Source organism: Pteropus vampyrus, unplaced genomic scaffold, assembly GCF_000151845.1.
Source record: "Pteropus vampyrus isolate Shadow unplaced genomic scaffold, Pvam_2.0 Scaffold148, whole genome shotgun sequence".
Taxonomy (NCBI): domain Eukaryota; kingdom Metazoa; phylum Chordata; class Mammalia; order Chiroptera; family Pteropodidae; genus Pteropus; species Pteropus vampyrus.
Window position 1 is genome coordinate 2,245,413 of NW_011888929.1, and position 12,597 is coordinate 2,258,009.

General features: G+C 33.6%; 1 protein-coding gene across 1 annotated transcript in view; it reads left to right on the forward strand.

Moving 5' to 3' along the window:
- The window catches only part of CNTN5 (contactin 5), a 508,562-nt gene extending 496,227 nt beyond the window's left edge, over positions 1–12,335 (forward strand). Inside the window, exons 20-23 of the mRNA XM_011369440.1 lie at positions 1,247–1,433; positions 1,864–1,976; positions 7,653–7,821; positions 11,720–12,335. Coding sequence (XP_011367742.1) covers positions 1,247–1,433; positions 1,864–1,976; positions 7,653–7,821; positions 11,720–11,823 — 573 coding nt within the window. The 3' untranslated portion in view covers positions 11,824–12,335. The remainder of the gene's footprint in view (positions 1–1,246; positions 1,434–1,863; positions 1,977–7,652; positions 7,822–11,719) is intronic.
- The last annotated feature ends 262 nt before the right edge of the window (positions 12,336–12,597 follow it).

A 12,597-nucleotide genomic window follows, 5' to 3' on the forward strand; every position in this document is an offset into this window, starting at 1 on the left:
TATAAAATATCAGAAGAAAGGAAGGGGCCCAAGTTATTCAATAGTTACATAAAAAACAGTACAAAGAAGAAAATTACAGTCTTCATTTCATAAAACTGTACTTACAATTTATAATTTCTTTCCTTCTCATTTCTTACTCCCTTTGCCTTTGGCCAGCATTTAAGCTGGTAAAGGCCTGTAATATAGTGTGATGATTCAAATGGGAATTTTGGGGTTCGTTTTATTGTTTTTTCTTGAAAGATGAGAGCTTATAATTATTTCCTATGGCCACAACAGGAAATGGCAGTCCTAGGCACTTTTCAGAATATCTCAAGTTTCAAACAAACTCTTCACTGCCCACATTGTGTAGCAGCAACCTGGAAAATGTGGTGTTTGGCTTTCTAGCCTGTACAGTAGATAAAGCACTTGAAGGGGGATGAAATGGGTACAGCGAGCCACTTCTTTCACAACAGTAATTAATTAGGAGGAAAGGAACTATTCTTCCATTTCCTTCGCAACAGTAAATAGGTAAGGGCGAAAAAACTGTTCTTCTATGCACTTATGCATGGTTAAAGTTTAATGTCTGAGAAAGTTAAGTTTTAAGTAAGCAGAGACAATCACTAAAGCTCACAAAGGGATCAAGTTTGGTATGAGACCAGCTTCATGAGCTCATAAGCAGGAAAGATCATCTCAATGTACCAACTGTGCTTTGACAAATAGCTCTTCCTTTCTGCCTCCCTCTCATAATCTAGCTACATGATTTCTCAACATTTAGACCCCTCCAAGTGATCATGAGCGTTCTGTTACCTCTTTTCTATTAAACCCATACAGCTTGTGTGACTCACTTTTATGTGGGGCCCTGGAGGAAATATTTGTCATGCATCTTTCTCAAATAATTCAAAGCTCCATGGCTTTGAATGGTAAATGGTTCTGATTACCTATGAGAGAAAAGCACTTCTTCAATTTCTTTGAATTATCCTTCCTTAATGTTCTTCATGCTACCAGGCTACACAAAGGGAGCACCTTTTGTTGCTTTGCTGGCCACTGCTCAGCATGTATGCAAAGTGGGCAATTCACACAGATGCAAATCAGGCAGTGGCTTAAACGGTTTTTGACCTTATTAGTAGGACCTGTTAATTTGGTTAATACAGGAGTAATTTCCTACAAATTGGTGTGAGAATCAAACCAAAAAAAAAAAAAAGTTCAAATAATCACAAGCACAGGGGAAACTTTAAAATTAATCTGTCATGTGGTACTTTGTTGACAGGTTGGTTATCGGAAAGACATGGAACAAGAAGATGCAGCAGAAACAGTCAAAACTAGAGGGAATGAGTCATCTGTCATCCTGACAGGATTAGAAGGAAATACATTATATCATTTCACAGTGAGGGCTTATAATGGAGCTGGATATGGGCCACCTAGCAGTGAAGTGAGCGCAACCACCAAAAAATCCCGTAAGTGACCTGGGCTCTTTGTTTCAGACTAAAAGGAAACATCTTTAAACATTTCTGAAAGCCATGTGAGGTATATAATAAGAGTTGAAGGAGAGTTTTGATTCATAGTCTTGCTTCATTGCTTAGATCCAAATTCCAAAACTAGCTTGGAAAATTCTGCATTCACAGTAGATAAAGGCTATCTTCCTGTGATACAAGGCTAAGCAATTTTTACACAAAAGGGAGATAAAAGGATTCAGGTTCAAAAGCTCAACAGAGTAGCTATTAAAATGACACTCCTGAAGTAAAACCCTCCTTATCTGACTCTAGCTGGAAGGAAGCCTGTGACGCCAACCAACTATTAAACACATGAAAAGACTGAAATACAAGGATTTAAGTGAGAAAATGTATTTAAGACTCCTTGTCAGTTCTTTCACTTTTTATTTTGCAGCCCCAAGTCAAGCACCTAGCAACCTCAGGTGGGAGCAGCAAGGCTCTCAGCTTTCTCTGGGCTGGGAACCTGTCAAACCATTAGCCAACGAATCTGAAGTCATGGGCTACAAGGTCAGTGTTTCTTCACTCTCTTGGATAGACACTCATCTCAAAAGTTGATGTTGTGAGGATGTACAATTACTAAGTCATAAAAAGACCCATTGACATACCAATTTTTTTTTTTTTTCTTTATCTTAGAAAGAGCCTTCCTGCAGTAGGGAAGCCAATGCAAAATCAGTTTCAATTGCACAAGATATAAGAAGGGAATGGGTAGGAAAAGCAACAACAATTTGAGTAGAGGGCCCCATGAAGCACAGTGTCAGAACCAGCAGAATGTAGGCAGTTTCCTGGCATTTTCTCTCCACAGAATCTGCTGGCAGATGGCAAAGACTGGATGAGTTAGTCGGAGTAGAAGGACTTTCTATTAGCAAAGACACAAGAAGAAATAAAAATGCTAGGGCTAGCACATTGGAATGGAAGGAGATCATGGAGAGAGACAGAAAGCTCCAAAATAGATACAACAGTTCACAAATGGTCATCCTGCTATGCGTCAGCAGGAAATCTGGAAATATGAAAACTTTTAGCCAGTTCTTGAAAAACAGCTTTATCTCTGATTTTAAAATATGTGGCCTACGTATTGAATTGGCTGAATTTCAAATTCTTGTTCCATAACATCAGATTCTATTTATTGTCTTAAACTTTATACAAAATCATTAGTTGAGTATTATTTATAGCAGAATTTTAAAATATTTCAACGATAACGTTTAGACTGAAAAGCATCATTTAGGTGGCTTTTCAACTACCAGAGATGGTAACACACACTTTGGATATAAAATGTTAAAACTTTGGAAGCTAAAAACTGAAGAAGTTAGAAATGGAATATATTTTTTAAGGTAAGTAATTTCCATTAAGAATATTTTAAGACAAGAAATGTAGCATTTCTTACAGACTATAATTGGTATGGAGCACAGACACTCTTGCATTCAAATACGCACTCAAATCTGTTATAATCCTCAGGGGTATTGAATTTGATCTTTTGAGGGAGGGCAGGTGGGCCATTTTCTGAACCCTTTTCTTCATCCTCTTCTTTCCATACCCTTCCCCTTGTCCTCACAACTTGTCCTCTAAGGCAAATATACCCTTCAATGATTAGGGGCAGCAGTGTGACCAGTACAAGTGGTAGGTCATCCAAGAACCAATCTAATATCATTAGAACTTTGGCAAGTAATCTCCCAAACTGGAGTGGCAAATAGAATACAAGGAAGAGCTAGATGAAAGCATATGGCTACCTGGAAAACCATTTGTCTTTAAGCACCTCTCAGGTGAGAAGAGAAATACCATATGACCTGGAGACTACATGAGGTTGAACATAGGTGTCACAGGTGAAGTGACCCTACTCTTTGTTCATAATTGCCTCTTTTGTCTCTATAATTGCTCTTCCTCTTTATATATGTGACTGTCTCCCCACTTAGGTGATATGTGACTGAAAGCAAGGACTCTTTTGCACTCATCTTTTTACCTTCAATACTTCTAGAAAGGATGAAAAAATTAATTCATTTTGACCCAGCTAGAGGTATCTATCAATATAGACAGATATTTTTGTTTGTTTATTCAACTTAGCTATAAGTTAGGGCCTTTCAGACTACTGAGATACATGTACACTTGGATTGATATTGTATTCTATACCTTGTGGAATTTTGAAGCCCACCCCTATATTTCTCTAGTTTCTCAGGGAGTTTAAAGTCTATGGTCATTCTAGTCTCATTGATCCTTGTAAATTGAAAAATTAAAAACACTCACATATAATGGCTTATACTAACCTCTCTATGTTTGATCATGCTTGAAATTTTTTATAATAAAATAATTTTTAAAAATTAAGAGAAGTAGCTTACATAATATCAAATATATGTCAGACTGTATAAAAATTTTAGTGGGGGTGGTAGAGTGAAAGTCACACGATATAGGTAAACATCTGAAAATTACCCAGAAGGAGGTCCTGTTCTTTTTTTAATTTTTATTAACTGTTATCACCATGCTGCACATTATTTCCCCAGGACTTATTCAAGATTCTGTTCTTTTTTTTTAAGTATAGTTGCTATATAATATTATGTTAGTTTGAAGTATACAATATGATTCAACATTTATATACCTTGCAATATGATCACCACAATAAGTCTAGTAATCACCTGTCACCACGCAAACTTATTACAATATTATTGACTATATGCACTCTCACATTTTCCACCCACCCCCTCAACCACCTTCCCCTCTGACAACTTGTTTTATTATTGATGGTTTTCTTTTTTTAGATTCCACATATAAGTGAAACCATACAGTATTGGTCTTTCTCCATCTGACTTATTTCACCTAGCGTAATTAGATACAGCCATTATGGAAAATAGGGGCAGCAGTGTGACCAGTACAAGTAATAATTTGGTACAGCCATTATGGAAAATAGTATGGAGAGTCCTCAAAAAACTAAAAATAGATATATCATATGTCCTAGCAATTCCACCTTGGGGTATTTATTCGAAGAAAATGAAACACTTTAATTTGAAAAGATATGTTATCCCTACGTTCATTGAAGGAAAGTTTACAATAGCCAAGATGTAGGTGCAACCTAAGTATTCATTGGTAGATGAATGGATAAACAAGATCCTATTCTTAAAAGTAGTTTTAGCCACCCTACAGCCAGTGGCTTCTCACTGGTACCTGTGCCTTTCAGCTTCTTTTTATCTAGATTTTATTCATCTTGTTGACTCTTCCTCACCCACCCATTGCCACTGGGGATTCAGATTATTCACCCTCCATTATGAAGAGCAATTGTCCTCATTGACTATTCTCAAAATGCTCAGCTGGTGAATAGGCCTTCCCTTTAATAGGATCCATTCTTTTCAGGGGCACTTGTAAGTAGAACCAGCAAAAATGTATTCTGTTATATTTTTAAGTACACTCACCCCATTATTTTGTTACCATCAGACATACAGACTAGCCATTTCCAAATCATTCCTTTGAGAATAGCAGTTCTGCATTATTTTTTTGTTTAGGAAAATCTCTTTGGATAATCTACTACTCTCAGTTTTTCAAGTAAATTTGAGAATGGTCTTGACAATACATAGACATTTCCCTTTATGCCTAAAGATAGCTGTCATCGTACCTGCCAGTCTATAAATGTTCCAATTCTCAAAGTACTCCCCGACCTCCTTACTGTCAATTACTATTTTTGACATGTCTTGATAACTCCTTAACCTTCTCATATTTCTCATTCTCATTCATCTTTTCTAAATCAGGATTTTAAAATGAGCCATGATTCTCTAAAGCACCTAAGACTAACCGTGAATTTAATGTATCTTTTCACTTAGTATATCTACCTACCAACTAAGCACTGCATCTCCCTGGGTATTGATAAAAGCCACATTTAATCTCAAACTCCTTTTACTACCATTAACAGATATTTTTCCTGCCTTCGCTTTTTGTTCCTAAATCTCAACTGATCCACAAATTTTTAACTCTGGATTTTATAGCAAAATTAGATATGCATTACTGGCTGCATTTTTCTTTGTTATAAGAATTGCAATTTATTGAACCGTAATAACAATGTCCTCTAAAATAGTCACTCCCCTGCCAGTCCTCACCAATTTACATACTTTCCCATTGCCATAAATTTGCTTTCTAATTACCTCATGTGGATGATCAGAATTCTAATTCATTACACTGCTACAGTCAAAATGAGAAGCATGGATTCTGACACAGTTGTCATTTTTTTAAGCCAAAACAACCTGCTGTGTGCATCCTCTGAGTGTTCCTGATTCCCCAAAACTTGACTAAGTACCCACTCTTTTCTTTGCTTTACCATCAAATATGTTTTCTATTGCAGTACATATTACACTTCATTGCATTGTTACCTGTCTCCACTATGTGCCACTAGGGCAAAAATGATGTGGTCTTGTTCTCTGTTAAATCTCCAGTATATAGCACTATGCCTGGCCCACGTAATATGACCAATCAATATTCAAAGATGCTTTTATTACTTTGCAACTACATTAAGGCTATGATTTCCTTTCCTATAAGGATTTTAGTAAATACAATTACTGCACATATTGTATATTTTCATAGAGAAGTTACTTCTCTCCCAAGACCCTGAAGTAAATTTAAATCCATGAAAGATAAAGGAAGTAAAATGGAGAGAGCACACGTTACTAGAATGTAGGAGGGAGGACCAAGTACAGGCAGGCTTCAATATATAAAAATAATGCTTTGCTAAAAGGGTTTTTTTTTTTTTTTCTTGTATGTAGGGCAACTCAAGCTCAAAACACATTTTTATAAGAAAAAAATATTATAAAACTTTGTCTAGCTTCCCAAGCCAGTCCATCTTGTATTTTGCAAATGAAATATTAACCACTGACAACAATAATGAAGCAGAAGTAACTTTCTCTTACTAGGTCCTATACTAGGCATTCTACATGCATCCTCTCATTTCATTCTCCTAACAAAACCATGAAATAGTGTTATTATCTCTACTCTACATTAAAGGCACTTGAGGTTTAAAAAAGTTAGTAACTTGCCCAAATTTGCCCAAACAAGAATGTGTAGGAGATTGTTTTTATTTTGCAGGAGATTGTTTTGAAGCCAGATCTGTATAATTGCAAAGCCATTGCTCTTTCTATTATGCAAAATAATCATATAATACCAACAATTATGAAAAAGCACAAAAACAATGAAACTGAACAAAAATGCATTTAAATGTAACTTAACTGCTACCACTTGACCAGTAGACCAAAATTTTTTTTAAAAAAACAATTTATTGGAGGTAAATGATTAGGAACAATACAATATAATGAAACAGCTCTGAGCTGATCATCAAAATATTAACCTTCTAATGTAATTTCTACCCTAACTAGCCACATGATCTGGTATAAATCACATAACCTTTATGACCTTAATTGTTGATATGTAAATACAGGATAATTAGGATAATTCTGTGTCCTAATTGTTGTTCTGAAACTCTGCCTGAATACATGTTCAATTTCAGTACAATAGACAGATATCCAAAAAGGCTTAACTTTGCTACCCAATGTATCCAAATGCCAGTTCACCAAAAGCAAGCAACCACGAAAGTAAAAATAATAAAATTTTAACTTCTCAGCCATTTCCTACATTTTTAAGAATTTATTATTGATATATTTATTAAATTTTCTTTTCTACTTCTTTCAAATGATTTAAATATGACAGCTCAACTATTCCTTCAGGATACTATTCATTTCAATAACCAGGAATAAAAGACTCGGTGATCTGCCCCCTCGCTACATACTTCTCTAGCTTCATTTCTCAAGTGTCTTCCCATACATCTTCTTTCCATTCCATACCCTAATGCTATGGTTTCTTATTAAAACATACATAAAAAATGTATGTTTTAGTCTTCTTATCTTTAATCTCTTGTTTCTTCCTAGAATTCTTCTCCCCTTCTCCAATGGGTGAACTCTACTCACCTTTAAATATTTAGCTCAGCATCACCTCCTCTGAAAAGCCTATCCCTCTCAGACAATTAAACTCTCTACTGTACTTCCATAGCACCTTGAATATACTTCCATTAAGGAATATAACATGTACATTACATTTGCTTATATATCTGTCTAAGCTATAAGCTCCTTGAACTTAACTCAGAGTGTGACATAAAGTAAATCGTTAATAAATATTTGGAATCCTTAATTAAATGTCAAATGTTTAAATGCCTGTTATTATTCCTAGGTTTTTTATAGGCAAGAGGGCCACAGCAACAATCAAGTTATTGAAACACAGAAACCTCAAGCAGTAGTACCACTCCCTGATGCTGGTGTCTATATTATTGAAGTTCGAGCATATAGTGAAGGAGGGGATGGAATGGCTAGTTCCCAAATCAGGGTACCATCATATTCAGGTGAGTTTTGAGATAATAGGCTTAATTTCATGACCACCAAAACTTTCAAGATGGTTAAAATCTCATCAAAATTAATATGATAGATTGCATGGTTCAGAGATTTTGAAGGGTCTCTTTTTTCACTCTGATTACCATATCATCCTCTGATTAATAAGAACCATGGTAGTCTGCCCACAACTGCAGAATTTCCACAAATCCAGAAAAGAGTCGACAGATTTATTTAAATATTCTTTGTTTTGAAATTCTCTTGCCTATCCTGGTCTCAAGCAGTCCCTTGCAAGCCGTTGGGTTTTGAAATATTGTTTTTAAACTGATATTGCTCTAGTTTGACACATCTCTCTTTTGTCTTAGTTGACTTTGTTGTTAGAAAATGAAGAATGAAAGACAGGACAGTTTAAAAGAATTGCTTTTTAAAATTAAAATTTGATAATTTTTATTGATTTCAAAATAAATTATAAATTTTATTGAGCATATTATTTTGTTTTTTTCTAGCTTTATTGAGATATAATTGACATATAACATTGTGCAAGTTTGAGATGTATAATGTGTTGATTTGATACACTTATATATTGCAAAATGATTACCACCACAAAGTTAGTTAACACCTCTGTCACATCACATAACTGCCACTTTTGTGTGTGTGTATGTGTGGTAAGAACATTTAAAATCTATTTTCTTAGAAACTTTAAGTATATACTAAAGTATTATTAACTAAAATCACATGCTATATGTTAGATCCCCAGACATTATTCAAGCATCTTTGTAATTGTTAGCAATATTTATATTAATAATGTCTAGCTTTTACTGAGCCCTTACTATAGGTCAGGCATGGTGATAAATGCCTTACATATATCATTTAATCTTAGTAACAGTCATATGAGGTAGGTGGCATTACATATTCACATTTTAAAAATAAAGTTTAAGTAACTTGCCTAAGATCACACTGTTACTAAATAAAATAACCAGGATTCAAACCCAGGGGTGCTTGTTTCCAAAGCCAAAAATCTTCCCCCACTACACCAGCAAGGGAAGAGTTCACAAATTTGGAAGAAAATAATCATTTCATTGAGGTAGTCAAAACAGGAAGCAAAAGATTTAATTAAATATGCAAATGTCTAAATAAGAAAGTATTAGGCAATTTTTATTAAAGCCATGTATAAAATATTTTTAATGAGCATTTACTTAATGGGTAATTATAACTATTATTTATTGAGCAATCATTCCCAAGCAAAATTGCCAACCTCTAAAGAGAAATATCCAATGATATCCTGTAGGATTCTGCAAGTGGCTCTATTATAGTCAACATATTTATCTATTTAAATTTAAGATTAGAAGCATTGCATATTAATTTACTTGATGCCACAAAGTGAACTGGAAGGCAAATACAGAAAATAATAAGATAGGCTGAAACTTTGAGGAAAAGCTATTGCCATGATACTTAATAAGTAAATTCTTGCATAAAAATACAAGATGAGATAAGGATATTTTGACAATTGACAAAATTTGAATAACATCTGTAGATTAGATAATATAGCAACATTAATTTACTATTTTTTAATATTGTACTGTGTTATATAAGAATATGTCTTATTTTTGGAAACGATGCACTAAAGTATTTAGGAGTAAAGGTACATGATGTCTGCAATTTATTTTCAAATGGCTCAGGAAAAATGTATATATTTACAGAGAGTAATAAAGCAAGAATGATAAAACATAAACATTCAAGGAATCAAGATGAACTTTGTTCTATTCTTACAACTTTTTGGTACATCTAAAACTATTTCAAAATGAAAAATTAAAGGTGAAAAACAAGATGCAGTAAATCTGACTTTTTCAGAAATTCAAGTGAAAAGACTTAAGAATTTAAATACATTGTGTCCACACAAAAACTTAATACACCTTATGATTCACTTATAAAAGTATAGTTTCAAGAGTAAGAAAGGTAATAATGTCTCTACATTGATTAGTTCACAATTGAACTGTTGGGATGTGAGTGTTAAATCTTCAAGGAACCTTGAAAGACTCAAGATTATTTTGAAAAGTGAAAAAAGATGACAACTCTCCTCTTTGCTTCATAATCTCAAATTTCTAATAACAACAATACAAAGAGCCTTTACTGAGCCCTACTTATGTTCTTAGCATTACTCTAGGTGTTTTTCATATATTGTCTTATTTTATCTTTATATCAACCTCATGAGTTAGGTATTTTATTATTCTCTGGTTCTGCAAGGTTCTTTTCAAACTCCAGCACAATCAGATTCTAAAGTATCACCTAATAAGATCAGCCACAAGTTTAGAAGTATATATAAAGACCTCGATTCTTTCATTTCTATTTTAATTAACTCAAAACTTCCATTCCATGTAAAAAAAAAGAAAAGTCAACTTTCATGTTTTATTTATAACACAGTGCAACTCTTTCCTGAGTTTCAATAAAGTGAAATCTCATAGACAATAATTTGTCTATCTTAGACCATAAAATATGAACAATGATTGATTTCATTCTTTTTTTCCAAAAACTATAAGCCTAAGGAGTTGAATGACTTGTTAAAGTAAAATAGCTAGTTAGTTTTACAGCTGGGACTAAAATTGAGTCCAATGTTGTTATTTCATGTTTCATTTTGTTTTGCTATACCAAAATAATGTGTTTTTGCTTCTTGGATCCTATGTGGAATTTGAGATATAGACCCTATTTAGCTCTCTGAAAGTGAGATGCTTTTGTAAAAGTGTCATGTAAGTTGATTTAACAAGGATGCAGTTATTCTCAAATGGAAAAGATGTCTTCAGTTTTTATTAAGCATGCACATAGCACTCTAACAAGTCTTTGTTATCATGCCTTTCTTATAGTTCACATGTCGCCATGCACTTCACAATAACCCCATTTTGTACAAGTCAAAATATATGTAATATTCTTCAATATGTTGATTAATAGATTTTAGTAGTGCCTTAGCTGTAAAAATTTTCAAAGGAAAGATTTGTTATTTTTATGCGTGTGTGGCTTATGGAACAAATGATTCTTCAGCTCTTAAGTAAGCATCTGGAAAATAAATTTGACTCTATTTCTATAATGAAAATCACACTTAAAATCCTATAATATTTAATCTGGCCAAAGAGGATACCTTGATATAAGAGTGATTCCAAAAATTTAGTGGTAGATTTTATTAATCTATCATTAAAGTTTTAACCAAGGCCAATCATTGTTTTAAGAAAGGCAATACCTAAGAGCATCTTATTCCACTAATCTGTAGCTCGGTGACTTTAAGCAAGTTCTGTAACCTTTCTAAGCCCAGTTGCCTCATCTGCAAAAGGGAGATAAATAATAGTACTTACTGCACAGGAATGTTGTGAACCTCTCCTGGTTGTATGTAAGAGTGATAAAAGATGGCTCTCTTTTGTCAACTTTGGCATAAGACTCTAGAATTTAAGCCTATTCAACTGAAATTTTAAATTAATCAAGGACCCTCAAAAATTAAATAATATGTTATTATTAAATTGAAAAATTGGCTGAAGTAATTAAATTATGAATTCTTACTGCCACAAACTTTTACTAATCATTTTTGCTCCATTTCTTCAATTATGCACTGTAGAAATTTTATTTTTCATACCTGGAATGCAGGATGTTTTTTATCAGTGCATCATTGGTGACACACTGGATCTCTTGGTTAGATGTGTTTGTTAGATGTGATATAGCCTTTTTAACACAGTGTTTCATATTTACTTCTGCCCTCCATAAAACTTTGGAGAACCCCAGACAATATCTTGTTTCATAAATACTAGGAACACTCTCATCAGAAATAGGACCAATGTTTCACTTATTTTCTTACACATCTAAAAAAAGCTCTTTGCTAGCTCGAGCAAAACAAAATAATTTGCTCCATTTAATGCTTCTCTTTTTTCACAGGTGGAAAAATCACTAGTGCTCAGTCAACCCTCCACACCCTCTCTACGTCTTCATCATCAGTAACATTGCTCTTGGCATTAATGATTCCTTCAACCTCTTGGTGAAAACTGCAGACTTAATTTGTTTTTCTTGCTTTACCTTGATAATAGCGGTGAATAGTGTAGTATAAGTGAAGACCCAGGACACTGAGATGAGCTTTAAAAACTTGGGACTACACATGGTGCACTTACAGGAGGTTGGGGGGGAATATTATTTATCCATCAGGTTTTTCTTTGGTTTTTGTAAACAGAGAGGACAGTTCTTGGTCCAAAAAATATGCAGATTGTATGTAATGATTTTTTTTAAAGCAAAGGTAATTTCTGTCAAATGTATTTACTTTTTTAATATGTTGGAATTTGATTTTATATCTTATGACCCTAAGTGTGTGCCATCCATTCATTAAGTAAGTGATTTTTTAGTGTGTCTGTCACAAACACAAATATAAAACTGAGAATGAAAAGTTTGGGTAAGAATCTGAGTCTACTGTTTTTATTTTCCCTTTGGCTGACTATTTCAATTGACAAAATGGTAGACAATATGAAAAAAATACTTCAGTTGTGTGGTTCATTATAGGATAAGTACACAAAAATTTTCTCAAAAAATATTGTATGATTGCATAGTGAAATAGCAAAATTTTTCAATATGCTATTCTGTATGCATCCCTAGAGCAAGTTATTAGGGTAGGGAATAAGCCATTTATATTAGTGCAAGGTAAATAGAAAGTGAGTCCAAATGAATTAAAGTGCTATTGTTTTTCATTAAGTACTATGTTATCTAGCTGCAAATATAGTAAATGTTTATTTTTAATAACAAAAGATAGTTTAAAGTCACAAAAAAAT